This window comes from Toxotes jaculatrix, chromosome 8, assembly GCF_017976425.1.
Source record: "Toxotes jaculatrix isolate fToxJac2 chromosome 8, fToxJac2.pri, whole genome shotgun sequence".
In the NCBI taxonomy this organism is placed as follows: domain Eukaryota; kingdom Metazoa; phylum Chordata; class Actinopteri; family Toxotidae; genus Toxotes; species Toxotes jaculatrix.
Window position 1 is genome coordinate 16129603 of NC_054401.1, and position 22218 is coordinate 16151820.

Consider the following 22218-nt stretch of genomic DNA (forward strand, 5'->3'; position numbering starts at 1 on the left):
AGCATCCCAGCGGTAGGTGCGATCAGATTAGTGGAGGATGTGAATTGTATCAGATCACAGGGGAGAGCGTAAATTAGAACAAACAGAAAAGACAGCTGATCACAAAGCGCTGTTTATTTTATTTTTTGAAAATAAACCAAACAACTTTATCTCCCATTCTCCTTAGTTTTCATTTACCATTCGCCAGTTGTAGCAGCTTTTTTTGTACAAATGACAGGAGAAGATAGCACATACCTTTGGGTGATAGTGAGGTTTTGGAGAAGTTTAAATGCTTTAGCCCCTTACGAAGTTTGGCAAACTGAGCACCCAGGGAGGAGATACCTGCAGCAGGAGAGGCGAAACAGAAAGAGTCAATGATTTTCTTCAAGTCCTCTCCCATGGGGCAGCTGTTGCTTTTTTTTCCATTCAGAGCCAGCGAGACAATAGCCACCTCTCACTTTTGAACACAAAACCAATTTGCACCTTTATTTTACAGGTGTGGCGTCTCTGCTTAGCATTTCAACAGTGCATGTCTTAATCCAGCATCACCTGTACAAATCCACCTTCAGTTTAAAGGAGTTAATTATTGCCCAAATTATCAGTGGTTTGTCAAACACAGCATAGGTTCAACAACAATACACACAATTCTCCAAGGAAAACAACAATTCAGCTGGAATTATTTTCAGCTTCATCTTAAAAAGACAAAAAAAATATTGTATAAATATCTGTCAAGGCAAAATAACATAAAATCAAAATGGCAGAAAATAGGGTATCATTCTTCAAATGAAAAACAGAAATCAATAGACCCATGTTATAAATATTACACGAGAACAAACAACCCAGAGACTGATGAGCCCCCAGAAATCTGTTATACGTTTACATGTGACAGCCTGAATATTTGGTGGAATGCTTTTTAGGCCTTAGGATAGAGGTGATGAAATATTAAAACTGGCTGCAGTCACTGCACTGAAGCCAGCAACCTAAACTGTATATACATTAACAAACCTACTACCTGCAAAATAAGTGGTACAGCTTTACTGAACAGAAGAGAAAACAACCATTTAGAATAAAGAACAGAAGAGAGTGTAACAGAGGTGGCTATATTAGAGTAGATTAGGGCAGATAGTACCTCTGTCCTCCAGTGGGTTGTTGGCAAGATTAATGGTGGTGAGTCCTGAGTTGGGGTTGCAGGCCAGGGCAGCAGCTAGCTTCTGGGCAAAATCACTGTTGAGTGTGAAAGAGTGTATCCATTATGTATGTATGACCGATGTACTGTACACGTGCAACCTATCAAAATGCTTTTTTTCCTAACCCAGCTATACCCAAAGGCAGGGCTGAACAGAACAGAGGGGTACTGAAATGCTACATCAGCACTGTTGCAAAATTGCTGAACTTCTTGGTGTATTTTGTAAATGTAGCTACAAAAAGTTTTGCGAGACTTAAATCTGGTTAAACAGCTAAATAAGCAGAGACAGCATGTTGGCCCTGAACTGAACAACAAAACTGAACTGTGAAGTGTAATACAGATCCATTTCCCTCATAGAGCTGACAGAAGCAGGGTGGCTGGATGTCCAAGCACACATCCAGCCATTTATCTCCAAAAAGCCTGGATCCTACGCTTCCCATAATGCAAAGCAGCATCTTCCACTGAACCCTTCCCCTTCCTGTGAATCACCAACATGTTTCAAACTTTGCATCTCTACTTTCTTACTCAGGTTCTCTGCTTAAAAAAAATGTGTCCAAACTCAAGCTGAAATTACACAAGCAAATACACTTTTCTCAGACTCGACAAATCTCTGTCAGAGTTTCCACAGAGTGAGTCATGCTAAATTGTTCGGACAATCTTACGTTTTGAGTCCTGCGTTATCCAGAACCAACTCTTCCAGTCGACTGGATCGAGACACCACCCGGAGGATCTGATCACACACATCTGCAGACTGAAGACACACACACACACACACACACACACACACACATACACATACACAAAACAGATGTCAGTTAAAATTTTTGTTCTACATACTTTTGTAGGTAGTATTATTTTAAAAAGTGACATGTAAAAGACATCTCTAAATCTACCACAGTTTTGGTGTTAGTAGTCTCACAGTGAGCCTCAGACTCACAGCAGCACTGTAGCAGTCTTATCTCACTGATCCACTTCCTGCTTTTGTTCACCACTTTTAATCAAAAGTACAAAAATGATACTAATCAACTAAACCAGCTCTGAGGCATAAAAGTGCTATTTTAACAAGAACAGCACAGCTTGTACTGAAACATTCAAGGTCATGGGAATAACACAGAAATTTACTTTTGGGACACATGATTTCCCGCAAGTGCTCCTGTGCAAAATGCGGCGAAACCTTCTCTGCAAAGCTGTTCATTTATGCTAATTAAAGCTGTACTGTACAACGTTAAAAAAAAAAAAAAAGCTTCCAAGTAAATTCCGTCTTTTCCACTTACAGACCACTTAAGCGTGACAAGGAGAGACTGGGGAGAGCAGACTATGGACACTTAAGAGGGAGACAGTTGTCTCGCTTCTGCGGTCTCAACACCACAGGAGAGGAGAGTGAAGGGAGCGAAAGCACTCATATTTAGACAAAAATTAAAAATTCAACAGCTGAATGTCCATGCCCTACCCAGATATTCAGTGACCCAGTTCACTGTGTGCTGTGTCATACTCAGACATGTACACACCCGCACATTCAGGTTTGGTTTTTTTTTTGCTCAAGTGTTACAGTAAATCTCTAATTATCTGCACTGACTCACAACACAAACATTTTCCATCATAATAACAGAACTTTTACTAGATCTTTGTATTGTTGTTATTCTTTGTGATTGACATTCCTGCTATGAGGGACTGTTTCTCTCAGCCAGCTGCCTCAGTGTGGCCAAAACACTGGCGACATTGTCCCAGACTGTTATCTACAGCCATGGGGAGAGAAAGGAGGGAGAAAAGGAGAGAGAGAAAGAGACAGCAAGAGGGAAAGAGAGAAGAAAGGGACTTTTGTTCATGTTGTTTACTCTATGAAACTGTGAATATTACAGAAGAGGAATAAGAGTGATGGAGGGCAACGAGGGATGGCATAATACTGGAAAAGGAGATATGAGGGTAGTGAGGGATGAAATGGAGAAAAACAGGAGAGAGAGGAGTCGGTTGTGGCCTTCCAGAGAAGCAGAGAGAGCGTACAAAGAGGTCTGTATTTTCCACAAGCGTCACGACAAAACTGCTGGGTGACACTGTCAGTGTGTGTATTGCACCATTTACCACTCATTAAAAAACAGCTTCATCATGCTGGGCTGTTCTGACCCTCGGTCCTGCCACAATATCACACGCTTTTACACACACACACACACACACACACACACACACACACACACACACACACACACACGCTGTGTGATCATGAGGTAATCAGAAGGCAAGTCCTCTTATCGCTGCGGTCCTCCCTTCTTCTTCTTCTTCTCCTCCTTTCTCATTTACAGCTCAGTGTCTTGATTACACCACAAGACAAACAGCCTGATTGAACTGAGGACGAGCAGCATAATCCCTCGCTGTGATAGCCGGCCGTGGGTGTGTGTGTGTGTGTGAATGTGTGTGTGTTATATTATCCAGTCCACTGCACTCAGATATTCCTTATTTGTTTGTAGAGATGGTTAGATTGTTATTTAAGCCCGAGGCTTGTGCATTTAATGTTCCACATCTCTCTTTCTCTCACTCACTTTTTCCTTTCTTCTTCTTCTTTCTTCTTTATAATCCACAGACATGTCTTTTACTAAATTCATGATGCAAATATATGGTTCACCAGCACAGACACAATAGCTCAGGCTGATGGGCAGCGTTGCCCTTGAGTTGAACTTTTGCATGTCAATAGATTTGGCAGGAACATCCACTGACTTACTGCTGGTTGCGGAAAGTTCAGACTGGTTTCCCAAGCTTTTTTAGTTCCTCTCCTGTCTGTCTCCCACTCTGCCTTCATTCTTTCCATCTGATCTCTCTTTCCAAATACCCTCTAACTCATTTCCTTAATCATTTGATATCTCTCCCTTTCATTCTGCCCACTGACCTTTATGTTTTTCTCTCCGTGTTCTGTTTGCTGTCAACACTTTCTCTCTTGGCCTCTCTGCTCCACTCTTCTCTCTAACTTGTTATTGTTCCCATTGGCACAGGATCAAAAACCATTCAAAATCATGGTCCAGAGCACATCCTTGCAGCCTTTTCTTTTCAGATTCTCCATTATCACTGTGCAAACACACACACAAAGGAAAAAAAGGGGGAAAAATAACTAGATTTTCCTTAAAAACACCCAAAGGAGACTCGGTCGCACTATTCGATAACTGAATAAGCACTCAAACCCACAAGATCTGCCTCAAACACAACTCAAACACTGAGCAAACATAAGAAGTGGCATCTATGGCTAACACCACAAAAATACACTCATCTGAAACATCCACTCAAACCATACTAACACAAACCCCTGTGGGTCCGTTATAATACACACTAATCTGAGACAGAAAAGACATGGTAGGCACAGGCCGCATTTGCGCGTGTGTGAGTGTTTGTGACTAAATATGCACATGGCATGGGCGGAGGGGCAGGATTTTAAAATTCAATACAAAAGGAATTGTCTGTGACGGAGGCATGAGATAATTGTTTGGACTGAGGAAGCTGCGTGTGGTAATTGGTGAGACTGAGCGAAGCCTCAAGACGGAGAGTTAGTAATGGAGTGCTGCGGGGGGGGCAACAGCCTGAGACACTGAACCCCTTTGTCTCGTTAGGATTAAGAGTCTTATCGCACGAGAACATTGGACTGATCCTCAGTCAACAGACAGGAGCAACGATGGAAGAAACAAAGAGGAAAATATTCTGTACAGTCAGATGCATATAGCTATACACACTGTTCGGGAAAAGGTAGAGACAGACATGGAAGCTAATGCAGACAGAAAAGGACACATTAGATAGAGAGGAGACAGATACTATAAATATATAATGTAGGAGGAGACAAAAAGGCTTAAACAAGTGAAACATGTCAGCACAGATAAAAAATGTGTTTAATCTGTTAGTCAATAAACACAAAACTGCAACTATTTTATAATCCAGTATTTGTTTTAGTAATCAGTAAGTGTTTTCTTTGTCTCCTGTTGTCCATTGAAAATATTTGGGTTTATGACTCTTGGTCAGACAAAGAAAAGTAATGCTAATACCGCACATTATGTGAACTTGGGCCCTGGGAAATCTGGCATTTTCTGCTACTGTCTGACATTTTTTAGACTAAATGATTCACCAAATAATCGAGAAAATAATCAGCAGATTAATGAATAATAAAAAATAACTTTAGCTTCCGCCTTGAATGTCAGATAAATAATGTAGGTCATGTTTTGCTGCTTACTACGCTTACAAGTCCCATAACACAGTGCTTGAAACAGACAAAGGAGAAACCACTGCAGCTGAAGCACCAGTGCAGTAGCAGTGCAAGAAGGAAGTGAGAAGCAGGACCTTTACCAAAAGGTCAGGAGCAGAGAGGATACTGACAGATAGACAGGCACAACTTATCTCTGAGACAAGATAAAACTTGGATTATTTGCTTTTGTGGAAGCAGAGTAATATTATTATGCTGCTTATCCAGCATAAAGACTAAATATAGAGTGATCTGTATGTGATAGATGTACTGTGAAAGAACTACTGGAATGGGAAACTAAAGAGGTAATAAAACCTATTTACTGCCTTTAGTGTTAAGGGACACAATACCCCTTTATATTTTCATTATTTATATGATTATAGAGAAGTCAGTGTGTGTAGTTTACAAGGACAGAGTTAGTGAGACGGTGGGTAGAAAAGACACTGTGAGAGGAGGATGGTGAAAACAGGCACTGTACCAGTTTGTAGTCCTTGGTGGAGAGTTTGGTGAACCACTGGTTAAACTCAAGGACTGCTATTATGGCCACCAGATCCCTGAGGAGGAGAGAAAAGGCCACAGTTGCAATTAAATATACTTCTTCACCAGTACCACCTTAGACTATGTGTGACTTCAGCCTTTTTACATTACAAAATAAATCATGTCACCTCTACAATACCTCACTGCTGTTTTGTGCCACGTGGCCTTTATCCATGTTATGTGTTATGTTGGCGTGCTACGCTAACATGTTGTCTCACCTGTTCTCCAGATGGCTGAAGTCCTGCAGGTTGAGTTCTCTGGTGTCTTGTGTCAAATAGATGGTGTCTACATCCTGGAAAGGAAACAATTGAATCAGAGGTGATGATAGCAAACATGTACATACATTAAACTGTATTTTCTAGCACTTGATGAGCCATATAGAAACGAGAAATATCACAGAGCGGATGAAATATATACAGCAGAGAAGGAGTTATTCCGTGTTGGACAGGAAGAAGCAAGAGCATGGAGAAGAGCTTGAGAAATACAGAAATATGAGTTACTGACCCACTGCACCTCTTCTCTGTAAGGCAGCCCCAGCCAGTCACAAACACATCTGTACATCTGAGAAAACCCACCTGCACAACAGAGAGAGAGAAAACTCAATAGAAAAAAAACATATATTACAGAAAACATTGGCTGAGACTGTGAGATGTGGATTGTGCAAAAAAAAAAAAAAAAGCACACAATTCAACACAACTGCTTTACTTCACCATGTAAAACTACTATGTTATTCCATTACATGATTGGCAATTCACACACATCATTCATCATCAGAGCAATGGGATGCAGAGGCACAAAGAAATCACAGTCACAGGTTTCATACCACAGGGTCCAGGCTCAGCAGACTTGTTGTTCTCCCACAGAGTCTGCAGAGAGGTGAGCCTGTCTGGAGGCTCCATGCAGAGCTTCTTCATCACTTTACTGAGAAGAGAAGACCAATGAAAACATAATTTTTAAACCCCATTTCTGTAGCAAAAATGCATCCTATGCTAATTTCTCACTGCCTTTACTTGTCAATGGACATTTCCCAAACAAGCAATAAGGTAGTCGCTGCATTGCTGAGTACTCCAATAATATGAAATGAAGGTGACTGAATTAAACTGAACTACAAAGCTTAATGTCCATGGGAAAGTAGGGAAAAAAAGAGCATTAGCAGCATTAAATTGATTCCAGCTCAGAAACACAAACATCAGGCTCTCAGTAAAAGACTTTGTCCTGTTCACAAGACGAGGTTAGAAAAGTTTATGGTTTTACATCTACATTCATTTCTGCATTTATATTCCTGTTCTCGCCAAGACATATCAAATGAGATTTACATCTGCATTACACTGCAGATATGAAATATTAAAGTATTCTCTGAGCTACAGTATTCTGTAGGTACATTAATATCATAATAAATCCATGAAAAAGAGCATACATTGTTGTGTTACACACATACACATTCGGAGGCTGAACTCACCTAGGTGGCACACCAGGACATATCCTCTGCAGGCAGTTTCCTATGTGAGCGACCACCTCATTAACCTCCTCTGAGGAGAGCAGCTTCAGAGAGAAGGAGCCACGCTCGTACTCTATCAGCAGCTAAAAGGACACATCATAGATAAGTAGTTCTACCTTCACCTGCTTCAGCCCCAGTTATAATTACAGTATTTAGTTCATAAAAAGATTGTCACCCTTCTTTTCTTTATTCTGTTCCATCCACTGCATCAGACTACTTTTAAAAAATAAAATCTACCATACAAGAATAGTTTAATGGCTGTAAAGGCTGTGACATGAATGCATTACGTGTCTATGCACAAATGTTCCTATCACACTCCTTTTCTCTCCATTTCATATTCCACTTTTGTGCCCATCTGCTCCCATGGATCTATCCACTGAATTTACCTAGCAACAATATGAATAACAAGAATTAAATTATCACAGTCTATCTACTCAGCCACATCTGCATCCCCCATCTTTGCATGAAGCTAAAGTAAAGGTTTAATGACGTTTACCAAGACTGGCTAACCATCTCGCATTCACCGCAATTATGCAAATGCTGATGTAAGGTGATCCGTGCTTCCTCTATAGGCTAAAATTAACATAATCCTAGATGGTACAAGAGACCATCAGTCAAGATATTAAGAGGACTGACATGTCTTGAGATGATTAGGAGAGCGGTTCCACTGCAGGAACACTGTCATTGGTGTCAGATTATCACATCTGTAGGCAGATCCTGTGATTGACAGCTACCCAGCTCTGGTCAAAAAGCTAAATGGAAGCTCTCTCCAGATGGGGAACATCCAGCCCAGAGCTATCATTTCACTTGACTGGTGTCACATATGTTAATGATTTTTTTTTTTTTTTCAGGATTATACTGGAATTCAAGATATTTTGCCAGCCAGCTTCTCGGTTTTGTGTTTCCTATTGACTAAAGCATCTGTTGTGACTACAGTCCTGAACATCTGAGCTCATGAGGGACGAAAACATGAGCTCTATGTCTTCATTTAGTTTTCTGTCCCTGTAAATTAGTTTAATGCTCAAACTTTACACATGATATTAAATTTAAAATGAAAAGGAAAAAGACCCATATGTAATAGCAGCATTTTTGTTATCCTCCTGGATGCACAGATAGAGCATAATCACAAAAACACACTGGCCTGCTTACTTGTAGAGACTTAGGTGAGAAAAATGATGTCTGTGCGTTAAGTAAAGAGCTTGGCATTTAGCAGGAAACAGCTGCCCAGACTTAGAGAATCTTCATCTAACACTTGGCAAGGAAGCAAACAAGCTTCCTTAATGTTGAAATATTGCTTTAATATTTATCCAATCCAGAATGTGCTTTAGTCTAAGTTTACTGTACCTGTGTAGGCTTGTTACAAGCAATCCCCTGGATATCCAGATAATTAAAGGAGTGCTCCACCTAAAAAGAGAACACAGAAATCCCATTAAAATACTTGAAATACCATCTTTCTGACCTGCTTTGAACAACAGGCTGCTTCTAACAATATTGAGAGAAAAAAAAGGGAAAAAAATGCACAATTAAATCAGTAGGTGATGGGTACTATATGGTTACTTTTTAAGAAAAATCCTGCAAAGATGAATTTTCTTTTAAGCTCAAAAACGCCACGGGACAGCTGCAGTTGTGTTTTAGTGAGCACACGGGTGCACAAGCTTAAAATGAATGTGGTGTTTGTTTGCTTGAGTGAGATCTTGCAGTTTGTGTACTCTATCTGTGAGAGTATTTGTGGCTAATAACAACAGTCTAGTACAGTGACAGTCTGACTGAGGAATGCTGAGTGAAAATATGTCTGTTCCATAATTAATAGGCAGGGACGCAGAAATTCCTTGTTTCTTTCTCAGCTCCTGTGCAGACTACTTCACTGACTCACACGTTTTTTTTTCCCAGAGCAGTATGAGACACATTTGTAAGTTCAAACGAAAACTAAGATCAGGAGATGACACACAGTTTATTTAACTAAATCAAACTCTCTAGTCCACTTATTCCAGTATTTAATCTCTAGCAGTTAAATACTTTTTAAAATAATAAATAATAATAAATCTGCTTGCTTATTTGAAAGAAAGTATTTATTCTGTATTAATTACAGTTACAGAAAGGTAAGACACTAAAGAACTTATTTTATATTTTGTCTATTCAGCTTTTACAATTTGCTTCTTGATTTATTTGAATTGAGAAGGAGATGAATGGACACAGAATATTTTTTAAAACGAGTCAGGATAAAGAAAACCCTAAGTCTGACATCCACGTTTTCAACTTGTGGATCAACAAAGAAAAGCAGCAGCCTGTTTTTCCATGCCTAAAAAGGAGAGAAAAAGATTCTTTTATCTGAGAGGGGGGAACCCTGAATACAAATTCCTACTACTATATAAACAGCGCACCGTTTTCCCGCACCCTCTCTTTATCTCTCTCTCTTTTTCTCTCTCACACACAAAACACACACACATGCAGTACAGTGCCTAAGGGCAGGCCAGGGAGAGAGGCCAGACTATTCCAGGTGGGCGCTGTGTTCCTGAGGCTTGGCTCAGAGATGAGAGGTGGGAGAGGATAAGCAGACTGTCTGTCTACTGTCTGACTACAGTATGCAGTGTGTGTGTGTGTGTGTGTACAGTATTTCAGTGATGCCTGTGGTTACTTACTCATGATCAGTCTACTAGCAACAAATAGTTCTTAGAAATAGAGAAAAACTGAGTAAGATCATCCTGAATGGAACAACAAATCATCATCAAAACACAAATACAGATGGAGCAGATAAAGTAGAGGGAGTTCCTTAAAAAAAGTTTATTGGGAAGAATAGTCAGGGAAAATGTTCATAAACTGTGTAATATGTTAGTTATAAAGGTAATAATGCTAAAGTTATGCTAAAGTTCCAGGTCATTATAGGAGTTTTTTCCACTGTTTCCTGCAGATTTTGAAAAAAAGTATTGCAGAACAATTTGTCATATTGAGAGTATGGGGGGGGGGGGGGGGGGGGGGGGCTACTACAGTTTATCACTTATGTCTCATTACACACTCACCCAAGTATGATGGGAAAGTCAGCACACATAAATTATTGAACTGATTTATGTGGATATAGCAAACCCAGCCTGCTGAGAAATATGAGCTCTGGCCAATGGCAGGCACCATGCTGGGAGGTGTGGGGAGGAACCAAATGCCTGAGTAATTGCATCGTTCACTCATTCGTTCACTGTCCGTCTGTCACTTTAACCACTCTTCTTTTTTTTTTTTTTAATTTGTTTGTTGTTGTATATTCATGAAAAATTCATTATGTATTTTTGAATGTCATGCACTCAGGGTGATTTAATGTACAGTGAGTGTGAACATCAGGAAACTGCTACAGTCAGTTATAGCGGTGAACTGTAGATTTGGGCTTTATTGGGATTCATAAACATTTGTCTGTGTTACTGTGTCTGATGGTGCTACTTGTTTATTTTACGTCAGGTTTCTGTGAGATGGTTTTGCACTAGATTAGATTAGATGAAATGTTTTACATTAGGTTGTGTCTCGGGTAGTTTTGAAAGGCATGCTCAGTGTAATCTTTTGTTACAGAAACTCTCCAACTTCTGACATTAAACAGAGACAAAAGAGAGATAAAGAGCAAAGAACACTACGGCAACAAGAGGCTGCAGGAAAACAAAAACAAGAGGGAGAGATGAATGAAATGTATGGATGTATGTGAGAGAGAGAGAGAGAGAGAGAGAGAGAGAGAGAGAGAGAGAGAGCATGTGTGATGTTTGGGCTGTGATACTAACAGACTGTAAGGCCCTGCAGCTTCTCAAAAGGGGCGAAACCATCAATTGGAGGCAAACACACAGAAAACCGGCTGAGAGGTGCATGAGAGAGCTGGAGGGGGATTTCAACTACTACTGAAAACACAGCCAGAGTGTAGCTGAGCACTGGGCTTGGCTCAGAAGAACAATCCTGAAAAATCCCTACCTATAGATTGTTCCCTTGTGTGTTTTCGATGTTCCACTTTCAAATACATATGATAGATTAAACACATCACCTACGATATATTCAGATGGCCAGAAGCACAAAGAAATGCCCAAAAACTGTCAACAAAAACAGATTAAAGTAAAAAAGAAAAAAAAAACTGAATCCACAGAGGATGCACACAGTCAATAGTTCATGTGTTGGAAGAATGAGCAGAAGCTAATCTTCATTAGCAGTTGACTCATCCCCACAGTTCTATAGATTTCACATCACAAAAATCAATAGATGGAGAAATACTGTAACAGTCAGCTTTTTTTATGGATGTTAGCAGAGTTCATCTTTTAACAATGTCAGTGTGCAGCAAGAACACACCCAGCACTTGCACCACTGGCAGCGATGTGACACTGTGAACACAAAAAGATCCTTAAGTCATACTGAGTTTCAACAAGGTGGGCAGTAAGTGTGTAATCAGTTAATTCTAAACTGGTGCTGCTGACAAGAAACCTTTTTGCTAGGGCCAAAATGATGAGTCAGTTAAATGACTATTTGATTAACAGAAAATGAACTGACTGTAACAAGTTTCTCAAATGTAGGGATTTGCTGCTTTTCCCCTTATTTTACCCAGGTTAACTGAATATCTACTGAATTATCTGTTGCTGGCTGCACAAAAAAGCTTTTAAAATCATCATGTTCTGATTCTGGGAATTTGTGACAGGCATTTTTCTCCATTTTCTTTGATTGGTTAAGCAAATGATTAATTGATAATAACAATTATCTTTAGTTGCAGAGAGTTTCTGGAGGGAAAACCATGCACTGGTTACTTTTGAGAAAAAAAACCCATCAGATTTAACTGGATTTTAGACTTTAAATAGTTCAAATAGTTTATCCGTGGTGACCTTTGGCACAGTGGTGAGTGGGGGAGGAAAAAACAGAGATAAAGGGGAAGAGACAGAGAGTAAGAAAGGGATGAAGAGCGAAAGAAGTAATCTGGATTGTCGAAGAAGGAGGCGAAGGCGAGGATGAGAGTGAGAAACCTGAACGAATGGCTTAAAGGAAAGAAGGAAAGAAGAGCAAAGGTTATCCGGCTCAGAGGAGAGAGGAGAAGGGGGATAGAGGTTTTGCTGCAGAATAAAGACTTGACTGCCAATACTCTTAAAAGTCACAGCAAGAAGTACAGAAAATGTGACCAAGAAAGAAGACAGAGTGGAAAAATGGAGACAGAGACGGGACAAGACACACAGTAGACAGTAGAGCAGAAGGGTTAGTTCTTCGTAAAGCAGGTGTCTAATCCCTCCAGGTCAGAAGACAGCACCCAGATAGAAAACAGCAGAGCCAGGTAAATAAACAGTTCGTAACTCTGGAAACATATGACGTCATGTGAAACAGGGTCAGCTTCAATGTGCTTTACGGCCTCTTCTACCCCCAGTAAACCCATAAATCAGTTTTCAAGCAACCAGTCAATCATCTAAACTGTCCCTGGAGGTATCCTGTGGACTGGAAAGCTTCTATCTGAAAGGCAACCGTTAAGTATTTCCTGGACCTGGTGCAAGACATGATGTTATGTGATCTCATCAGTAGTGGAAAATACTGTTAAGTGCTACTCTTTCCTATCAGGAGGATCATCAGTCCAGATAATGTAGGTAAAACATTGTTTCACAGACTGTACCAGGGCTTCTCAAAGTTATAACTCAAAGAACCGCATCTCATTTTTTAGTCAAAGTCAGAAGTCTGCAACATTTAATCAACTCAGACATCTTCTGACAACCACATTTGAGCTGATAGCAAATTCTCTGGTGTAAAGATAACACATGAACTTGGCTGCAACATCACACAACACACTCTCTCTCTAGCCACAAGACCAATGTCAACGATCGAGCAATAAGCCACATTAAGACCACATTGGTCTGTGAACAGGCAAAAAAAGGAGTTTTACAAAAAAGGTGTTTATATGGGCTGAAAACGCCAAAACTGCAACGTAGAGATGCTAATGAACTCTGAAGTTCATTAGTTCTGAAGTTCCCACTGATTTCAGTCATGTAGTACAGTGTGTCCATTTCATATTTAAAACAACATATGTTGTTTGCACATTGGTTGGGAAAACAATATAGCACAGTTGACACAACTATATCATCTCTCAGTTCATTTTACAGCTCTGGAGCTTCTGATCGAGTCAGATGATCCTCGGCAGATGGAGTTTGTGCAACATGGAGTTGCAGACGTTCTCACCACCTTGCCTGGCTTGTTGTGTAAGTTGTTGCTTAAAAGTTCCATCTGCTGATGAAGATCATGTGATATGACTGAAATTCCTAGAACAGCTACTAAATGGAGCGTGAGGTGAGATTGTTTGGCCAGCTGCTGTTTCAAAGGTCAACAATAAACTCTGAAATCCTTAAAGTGATTTGTACACTAACCACTGATACCTGCATGTATAGAGATGCCTGCAGCAGGTATTTCTATATGAACAAGTGATGATATCTTTTCCCAGTTTTTATGCTCACTTATCCAAGGTTATCATCACAAGGTACTGAAGCAAATCTCACCAAGGGATGTTATTTACATTTGCCGTCGGCCTGTTTTCAAAAGCTAGAAGGCCACACCTACCTAATGGGGTCACAATAAAGCCGCGTGAGTCTGATGTGAAGCGTAATAATGGCAGTTGTGATAGTGATAGTTGTTTGACAGGTGCAGCTGGAAGTTTGAGTGAACATCTGTGTCATGTTATAACTGCACTGCTGGTTTTTATGTGGTAGTGGTGACAATGATGCTGGTAAAGACGATGCCAGATGTTTCATTGCTGGTGATGGTGCTAACTGATGCCATCTGTATTTGTTATGGTGGATCCATGTTAACACACAAAAAAAGCACACAAACACAGGCTTGTTAACTAACTATGAAACTGCACTATAACCAGCACACAGCTGCTCACCAACACAAAACACACAAGCACATGTATATATATGCACAAAATACATGTTGTTTCTAATCACTGAAACACTAACACCCATACAAATATATGGATCTAACATTATAACAACACATTTTGAGTTAGTCTAATGGAGTTTGAAAGAATTAAGCTTAAAGGATGGAGCCACAATTCAGATGAGAAGTAAACCATGAAATTAAACCTGTGACATCACCAAAACTGGTTTTATAATAGTTTCCATCTGGTACTGACAGAATAAGAAGTTCAATGCAACTGTGGTGTCAATCAAAGTCCCACCACTATTCTAAGGACATTTCTGACACTGTATTTTAATGACTCGACATTCAGGCAGGTGAAACACAAACATTTTACAACATCTGCTGACATAATACTATCTTATTATTATGGTGTAGTACACAGTGTTTTGTTCCCTAGGTCTCTAGGATCAAAGTGCTGACAAAAACACTTAAAACTGAGCTGCTGATCTTACCTTGGTGGGAATGCGTGCCGTCAAGAGGTAGGCTCGGTGAGACGCGAGAGCCTGGAACAGAAAGAGGACAGAGAGAATAATGAGTATGTAGCTCTAAATATACACTCAGAATGACAAGAACAAGGAAATGACAAAGAACACAGAGAGCTCTCCTACTGACTCATAGAGATGAAAAGGCTTGTGACTCTGAAACATCTCTGTCCGAGGAATGGCAATGAAGAGAAATAATCCTCTCTACTCGAAAACAAACTTCTAAACAGACGATAATTCAAGGACAATTTACAGAAGTGCCTGGTCTTAACCAGCCCCACACACTGAGATGCATATTACATGTCACCAAGTCGCCTTTGTTTTTATTGGAAAACACCCTGTTGGAGTGAGACCATCATAGGTCAGTGTGTTTTTTCTTGATTTCTTGCTTGTGTTCCCTCTGCCTGCTGAGCGCCCTGGACACCAACTGCCACTGTTTATTAGAGCACATGGTGAGGACTGAGTTTGTTTCTGTTGCTGAGCTATGGAAAGTCAAGGCTCAAGGAGGCATAACTGGAATACATAAACTTGGCATTCCTATCCAGACACGCAGCCTTGAAAGGGCTGGTTCATTGAGATGGCTGCCGCAGAGTGTGATATCATGACAGCAATGATTTGCACAACTCGTGAAACCAAAAATGTGTTAACCCTAACAAAGACGTACTTTTAGGAAAGATCCCAGTGTTGCGTCGCATCAACAATCCAAACTCTGATTCTCTTGTGGTGTCTATAATACATCACTGGACATTTGCATTACAATATAAAATTTTGTGGTAACAATCCTAGTGCACCAAAGTGAATTATCATTACATATAATAAAATTATCCATGAGAGGATCAAAGGTCAACATGAGGAAAAACTTATAGTCTTATAAATGTCAGACAAGTTCAGTGTCTAATACAAAGTTCATGTTCAAAAGTGGAAGGCGGGTGCCATGACACTGGATTCTCTCTCGTCAAAAAATATCACAGCAACCAGAGGCTGACCTTTAAAATCTTTAAAGGGACACTGCTGTCTACCTTTATAAAAGAAAACACCCTGGTTTGTTCTGCAAAGGCACATACAAAGAAGGGCAGCGGCTAACAGTTGTTAGCTGCTGTTTGCTTAAATTTTTTTTTTAAAATTAGTAGATTATCAAAATTTCTTTTATCTTTTATCTGTAGAACAAGCTACAATGACCTATGTAACAAACTATTTCCTAATTTTTTCCTTTCCATCTGCGCTGACTGTGTGCTCAAACAAAACTGGGATATTACGAACATGTGTAATATTGTGTTTAAAGGCCAAGTGTGAGAGATGCTTTAAGAACCCAGAAAAAAGTTGACTTAAACTTGTTGGGTTTTGAATGCTACAACAAAAAGATCATAAGGTTTGAAGCCACAGAAAACAAATGCCAGTGGATGAAACAGCGAACATAAAAAAAAAGAACTGGGGTTAGGGTAGATGAAAGGTGTAAAGAGATGAGAGGGAGCAGAAAGATTCAACAAGGGAGAGAGAAAACTGGAGATGAGGTTTCAAAGCTGAAGAGCTGAAGATAAAATAAAAAACTATAAATGGAGGCAAGGGAGGAAGGGAGAGAGAGAGAGAGAGAGAGAGAGAGAGAGAGAGAGAGCACACAACATGCTAACAAGTACCAACTAAACAATGACTGGCACGAGGGACAGGGAGGGAAAGAAAGCAGGAAAGGAGGTGGAGGAGAAAGCGCAAGAGAAAACAAGATTAAGGAAAGTCTATGAACAGTCACAATCTTTTTGAAAGACGTGAAAAAAAGAAACAGAGGGATTAGAGACGGAGGAAGAAAGGATGACAGTACCTCCCAGCCCCTCTGTGGCTGAGCTCCACAGGCAGGGTCTGTGTGGCTTGATGTGATGGAAACAGACAGGCACGCCTGTGAGACCAAAGATAACCTCTCCTAAAGAGTGCCAGTCACCATTGCTATGCTCAACTTTCCCTCTCAGTTTCAGCTTTTCTGTTGTCTGCTTTTCTGTTGTGGCTATAATACATATTTTTTTAAAAAAGAAACTTGTGGAGATAAGAGTTTGGCTGCAGCAACGTTGGGTAATAGAAAAATGCCCTCTGCTGTGTCACACAAGCAAACTTCCTCCTTTTTATCTTCCATAGATGAAGCCCTGGTTGCCCGTGCCTGGTGGAACTGAGTAACATCAGTGGGCCAAGAGATTTGCCATCACACCCTGCAATGACCAACACTCTGCTGACTGTGAGCGAAGGGGAGGTCCCAACTGTCCACTGAAGATTCCTCTTTTCTGTGCAGTCTCACTAGAGAGGGTAGTAAATCAATCAGTACTTAGATAATCAATTAAGGCTTTAAAGCGATCAGTCAACAGTAGCCAGACACTTTAAAAGGGACACAAGGGCACTTCTGTGACTGTTCCTTCTAACTTATTAAAATACTTGTGAACATATTCGAGAGTCCTGTTGCCACAGCTCCTAGGCTTTTCCTTGAGTTTTTCATCCACCCTTCCTCCTCCTATCAATGCATGACTGCCCCTCTGCACTTTCCCCGTGCAGTGCTCTCTCCATCTGCCCTTTTGAGTGGACAAAGCTATAACACCCCTCCTGTTTCATGCCCCCCCCCCCCCCCCCTCCGGTAACTTCCCTCCTACCTACCCCTCTCTCTCTCTGTCTTTCCCTCTCCCTTTCTGCTCTGTCTTAAGTGGACTTAAAGCTTTGAGCCTTCCCATCAGCCAATGATTTCACAGTGACCAGCAACCCGCCTTCAGCTCTACTCAGCCAACCAGATGGCAGCAGCATTGGAGCATGTCTACAAGACCAGAGAGAGCATCTGCTATTACTGTCTCTCTTTCTCTCTCTCTCTCTCTCTCTCACACACACACACATATACACACACATGTACACACACACACACCAAAACTGGTAGCTCACACACAAGATAACTGCCACAGGCTCTAAAGCACCATTTGTCTCCTTGGCCTGCAATACATGCCACACACTCAGACACAGACAGACAGACAGACAGACAGACAGACACACACACACACACACACACACACACACACACACACACAGAGGTCTGCAGGGGGAATTTATGAGCCAAATCCATTTTATTATGAAAATCTGACACACTTCTTTCATGCAGTTTTTTGTGTTATTTTATCTGGATAAATAATATCATGTTTGTTAGCTATTTAACAGATGCCAACATAATTTCTGCTTTGCACACCCACACACACACACACTGAAGAAACAAAATGAGAAGTTGACAAGGTCTCAAACCCCATTAAAAGGTCAGTAATGGACACACACGTCTGTGAAGTGTATGTTTCTGTGTGTGTGTGTGTCTGCTGTATAGTCCACTGCTCCAGCACTACCATTCCCAGATTATCTTTTTTTCTGTCAAACTGTCAACGCCCCCCCCCGCCCAAATTTACCCACCCCACATGTGCGAGACACACAAATTGCGTTACCATGGTAACAGCTAGCCCTTACTGCACACACACACATTTGCGAATACACACACTGATAGACGCTCACTTACACATGAAAGTAGCACGCTGCAGTGCCAAGCCTTGCTTGAGAATGTCAATGAGTTTTCAGCCCCTTACACAACACTCACACTGGCCTGTAGTTAAACTGAATGTCTCTGTTGGAACTGAGGTGTGGCAGCACTCGGCCATAGAAGATCTACCCCCGCCAAAAATGCTTTGTTCATCCATCATTAAACTTGGGGTGCTTTCACACTCTATTATATCTGTCAGTTTGGGTCAGAACATTCTCTTTAAAAACTCTGGTGGCGTCAAAGCACATACTAAAAATGATAACTACAAATGCTTCATGTTTGACTACCCTGAGGTATGCCTGATTCATACTGCTGGAAATAAGGCAACCATTAAAAAAAAAAAAACAAGTTCCTGGGCTCGTTTACAGAATGGGGGTTATGGATTTTTATGTGCAGGACTATAACCTATAACCTGACAGAGCAAGGCTAGCATTTTCCTCCCTGTTCCCACTCTTTATGCTAAACCAAGCATAGACAATCAATTAATCATTTGGTCTATATAAAGTCCAAAAATTATGAAAAATATCTATTACAATCCCCCAGAGAACAAGGAGACTCTTTAAATTACTGGATTTGTCCAATGCACAGTCCAAAGCCAGAAGATATAGACTTCATTATTATATAAGCCAAAGAAAAAGCTGGAAATTTTCATATCTGTGAAGCTGCAACTTGCAGATTTTGGCCCTTTTACTTGAAACAGTTAATCACTAATCAAAATTGCTGTCAACTGACAAATTGAGGAATCAACAAATTGTTTCAGCAATGAGAATTAATCATTAGTTGCAGCCCGAATGTGAATAGTGGGAAAAAAAAGTACATTTGTCCCCACACCACTGCTGACACTGAGTCCTTATAGTATAATTAATGCCAGGATGTCCTTCATGTGCATGTGTGTCAGTGTGTAACATTAATGAGTCATGATGTGCTGTCTGCAAACTCAAACCGTCAACGCAGTCGAAATGTGAGTATTTTTAGAGAAAGAGAGAGAGAGCTCGGCCAGTGAGACGAGCAGAGTGGACACCAGAGAGACAGCGAGTGAGACAGTGAGCGGCAGAGAGCAGGCGGAAGGGCAAAGCAAGTGAAATGCCTTAATAGATTCTAAGCGCTGCTTCGCTGATAAGGAGCCAAGATTTAAATCCAATCAGTGGGGAAGATATTTAATGAAGGAAAGTGTTTAAAAGCTGTTTCATCTCTGTCAAAACCAGTGCTGCTGGGATGACCCCATCTTAGCGTCTGATACACTGAAATCAATCAGTTTTCCCTGGATCCAGAGCAGTGGATTTTTTTTCCCTCTCCTGCACTTCTCTGCTTTAAACTCCTACTCTTTTCTTCCCTTAATCTCCTCATGTCATTACCCTCATTTAGCCCTATCCTCTCTCTCTCTCTGTATTTTTAACAATTGCCTAAAGACATATTCACACTATATGATAACAGAAGGTTCTAGATAGTAAAAAAAGGACCATGATGCACCATTTTATCACCTCTAAAATGTATACACACTTTATGCTGTTAGATGTATGACTCCTAGATAACCGAACCATCACTGCCCTGAAAAAATCCATTCTCCGTTTCCACGTTCTTTCTCCCTCTGTCTTCCTTATCTCAAACTGGATGCCTGGTGGACTGAACCATGAAGAACTGTTTACTTTACATAAGCCATAGTCATCACACAGCATACTACCAGATTGGACAGAGCAACCTGAAATTGTTTTTTTTTTTAAGTTCATTTCTTACTTGTAGTGTGTCTTTCCATAATAACTCCCTGTTACTGTTTTCCTGTGTATACAGTACATATAAATATGTATGTGTGTGTTGGGTGTGTGGGTGAATGCATTCGAACGAGAAGGTCCGTGTATAGCTAGAGACAAAGGAGAAGAAGAAACACACACACACACAGCCCTGCTTTTATCTCTGAATAATCAGGGATGGTGTAACTCCGTGTAATAGAGGAGCAAGTGTCTCCAGGCTGCTGTTCAATACAAAGCAGTAATTATAGAGGGCAAAAACGCTGTACAGTACCATCTGCAAGGAAGAGGTCTGTCAAAACTCCTGACACAGTTTGGTTTAACCCTAATGATAATATAAAAAGCTAATTAACCAAAACTGTACCATACACACGGCCATCAAATCTGGCCAAAGGTCCAGAGAATGACCCTGAGCACATGATTCAAACCTGGTTAATCCCCTCAGCTGCTGGGGGAAGCACGCTCTTCTGTTTTCATGCCATACGCCTACAGAGGGAACTGACTCTGAAGCCAAAGATAATCACTTATCTGCGTTGAAAGAGTGCGGATACAGTGTGAGATGGAGACTCAGGATGGCTAACACAGGAGACATCATCACGGTGGGATCCACTCTGAGGCCAACTTGAACTTAATCTGATTCCAGAAAAGAGCCCCCATGACTGCTCTAAACCCTGGAAGAAAAATCATTTGTTTTACAATACATTGATTCTCCACTGCCAAGACAAGCTGCTGACAGTGCAGCTGAGGTCTGGTCCCGTAATGTCTGCAGACTCACACTGCGCCAAAACCACAGCACAATGTGAGCATGTAGTGCTCTTTCACAACACCGCACGGTTCAGTGATAGAACAGCTAACATGTGTACAGTCTCAGCCAAGGCAAAACACATGATATGATATGACAGTCTGCACCCTGACACAAAACCATCAATACTACTGTATAACACAATCTAGCTTAACAGCAACTAGGCAAGTAAAGGCATTACCTTTCCCTTAAATATTTCTAGGATTATTATTTACAGAATTTATAGAAACATTACAAAACACTATTTACAAAAATAAAAATGATAAAGAAAAAAAAAACACCTTAGGAAAAAAACCCACAAATGCTTAATAATACACCTTTTTTTTTTTTTCTAGAAGTGAGTCGTCAGATGGCCAAGCTGTAAATCACATTGTCAGGACACATTCCACTTTTTTCAAATTATGGATAAAACCATTCTCTGCAGTGCATATCCCCCTCTCTCTGCACCAGCAGCCAAGGAGAGCATTAAGAGAGAGACATCAATTTCCTTTTATCACTGCCCAGCTCATCATTATGTGTTTTACTGCTGAGGAGATGAGCGTGGCGAGGAACAAAGGCGGCTGACAGTGGTACTTCCTGAACAAATTTGATTGGCTGGTCTCATCAGACCACAGCTGCAGAGAGCTGAGGCATGAATAAATGTGGTGTCTGATTATGTTACATTTCATGGTTTAGTTGATTTTTTCTTTTTTTTTTTTATTGCCACTGTTGCTGGTTTTGTATTTAGTCAGAATATAAAGTGTCAGCACCATGTGGTCAATAATAAATGAGACATGTACAACGTAAGCCTGATGATTAAAATATGTGGAAACACATTGGAGGCAATAAAAATTCTTTATAGCATCTGAAAATTTGTGTTTGGACCAAAAACAAAATCCTGTTTTTATTGAATTGGATACAATAAACAATACATTGATGCATGATAGCATAGGCATTACCTCTGTGTGCTGCCTGTGTATCACTGCCTCACTAACAAGCTGAAAATATTCAGCCAACCTCCTAAATGTGTCTTACACAACACAACTGAGGTTGAGCAAGCATTCAAAAGGCCAGGGCAAAGGGATTAAATGATTGTCCTTTCAGATTAGGATTATAGTCCAGGTTGGCGAATGCCCTCTAACACTGGACAGATGTCAGGGTTTTTAGAACCTGGACTCTGGTGGGACTGATTGAGGGGGTTCGTCTTAGAACAGTGTCAGCCTGCAGGGTGTGCTCCAAGAACCTTGTGTGTGTTTAGGTTACAGAGATAAGGAATAATCACAAGGGTTCATTCATTCATCAGCATGGCAGCCAGACACAATGGATTGGTTCCCGTGTGTGTGTGTGTGTGTAGCTATGTATTGGTGA

The 22218-nt window shown here is 40.6% G+C and overlaps 1 protein-coding gene across 1 annotated transcript in view; it reads right to left on the bottom strand.

Moving 5' to 3' along the window:
- LOC121185544 (F-actin-uncapping protein LRRC16A-like) overlaps positions 1–22218 on the bottom strand; it is a 62574-nt gene that overhangs the window by 24914 nt on the left and 15442 nt on the right. Inside the window, exons 3-12 of the mRNA XM_041043764.1 lie at positions 14757–14807; positions 8755–8814; positions 7372–7493; positions 6736–6833; positions 6417–6487; positions 6131–6204; positions 5854–5929; positions 1828–1916; positions 1109–1203; positions 235–321 (exon numbers count right to left, since the gene is read on the bottom strand). Coding sequence (XP_040899698.1) covers positions 235–321; positions 1109–1203; positions 1828–1916; positions 5854–5929; positions 6131–6204; positions 6417–6487; positions 6736–6833; positions 7372–7493; positions 8755–8814; positions 14757–14807 — 823 coding nt within the window. The remainder of the gene's footprint in view (positions 1–234; positions 322–1108; positions 1204–1827; positions 1917–5853; positions 5930–6130; positions 6205–6416; positions 6488–6735; positions 6834–7371; positions 7494–8754; positions 8815–14756; positions 14808–22218) is intronic.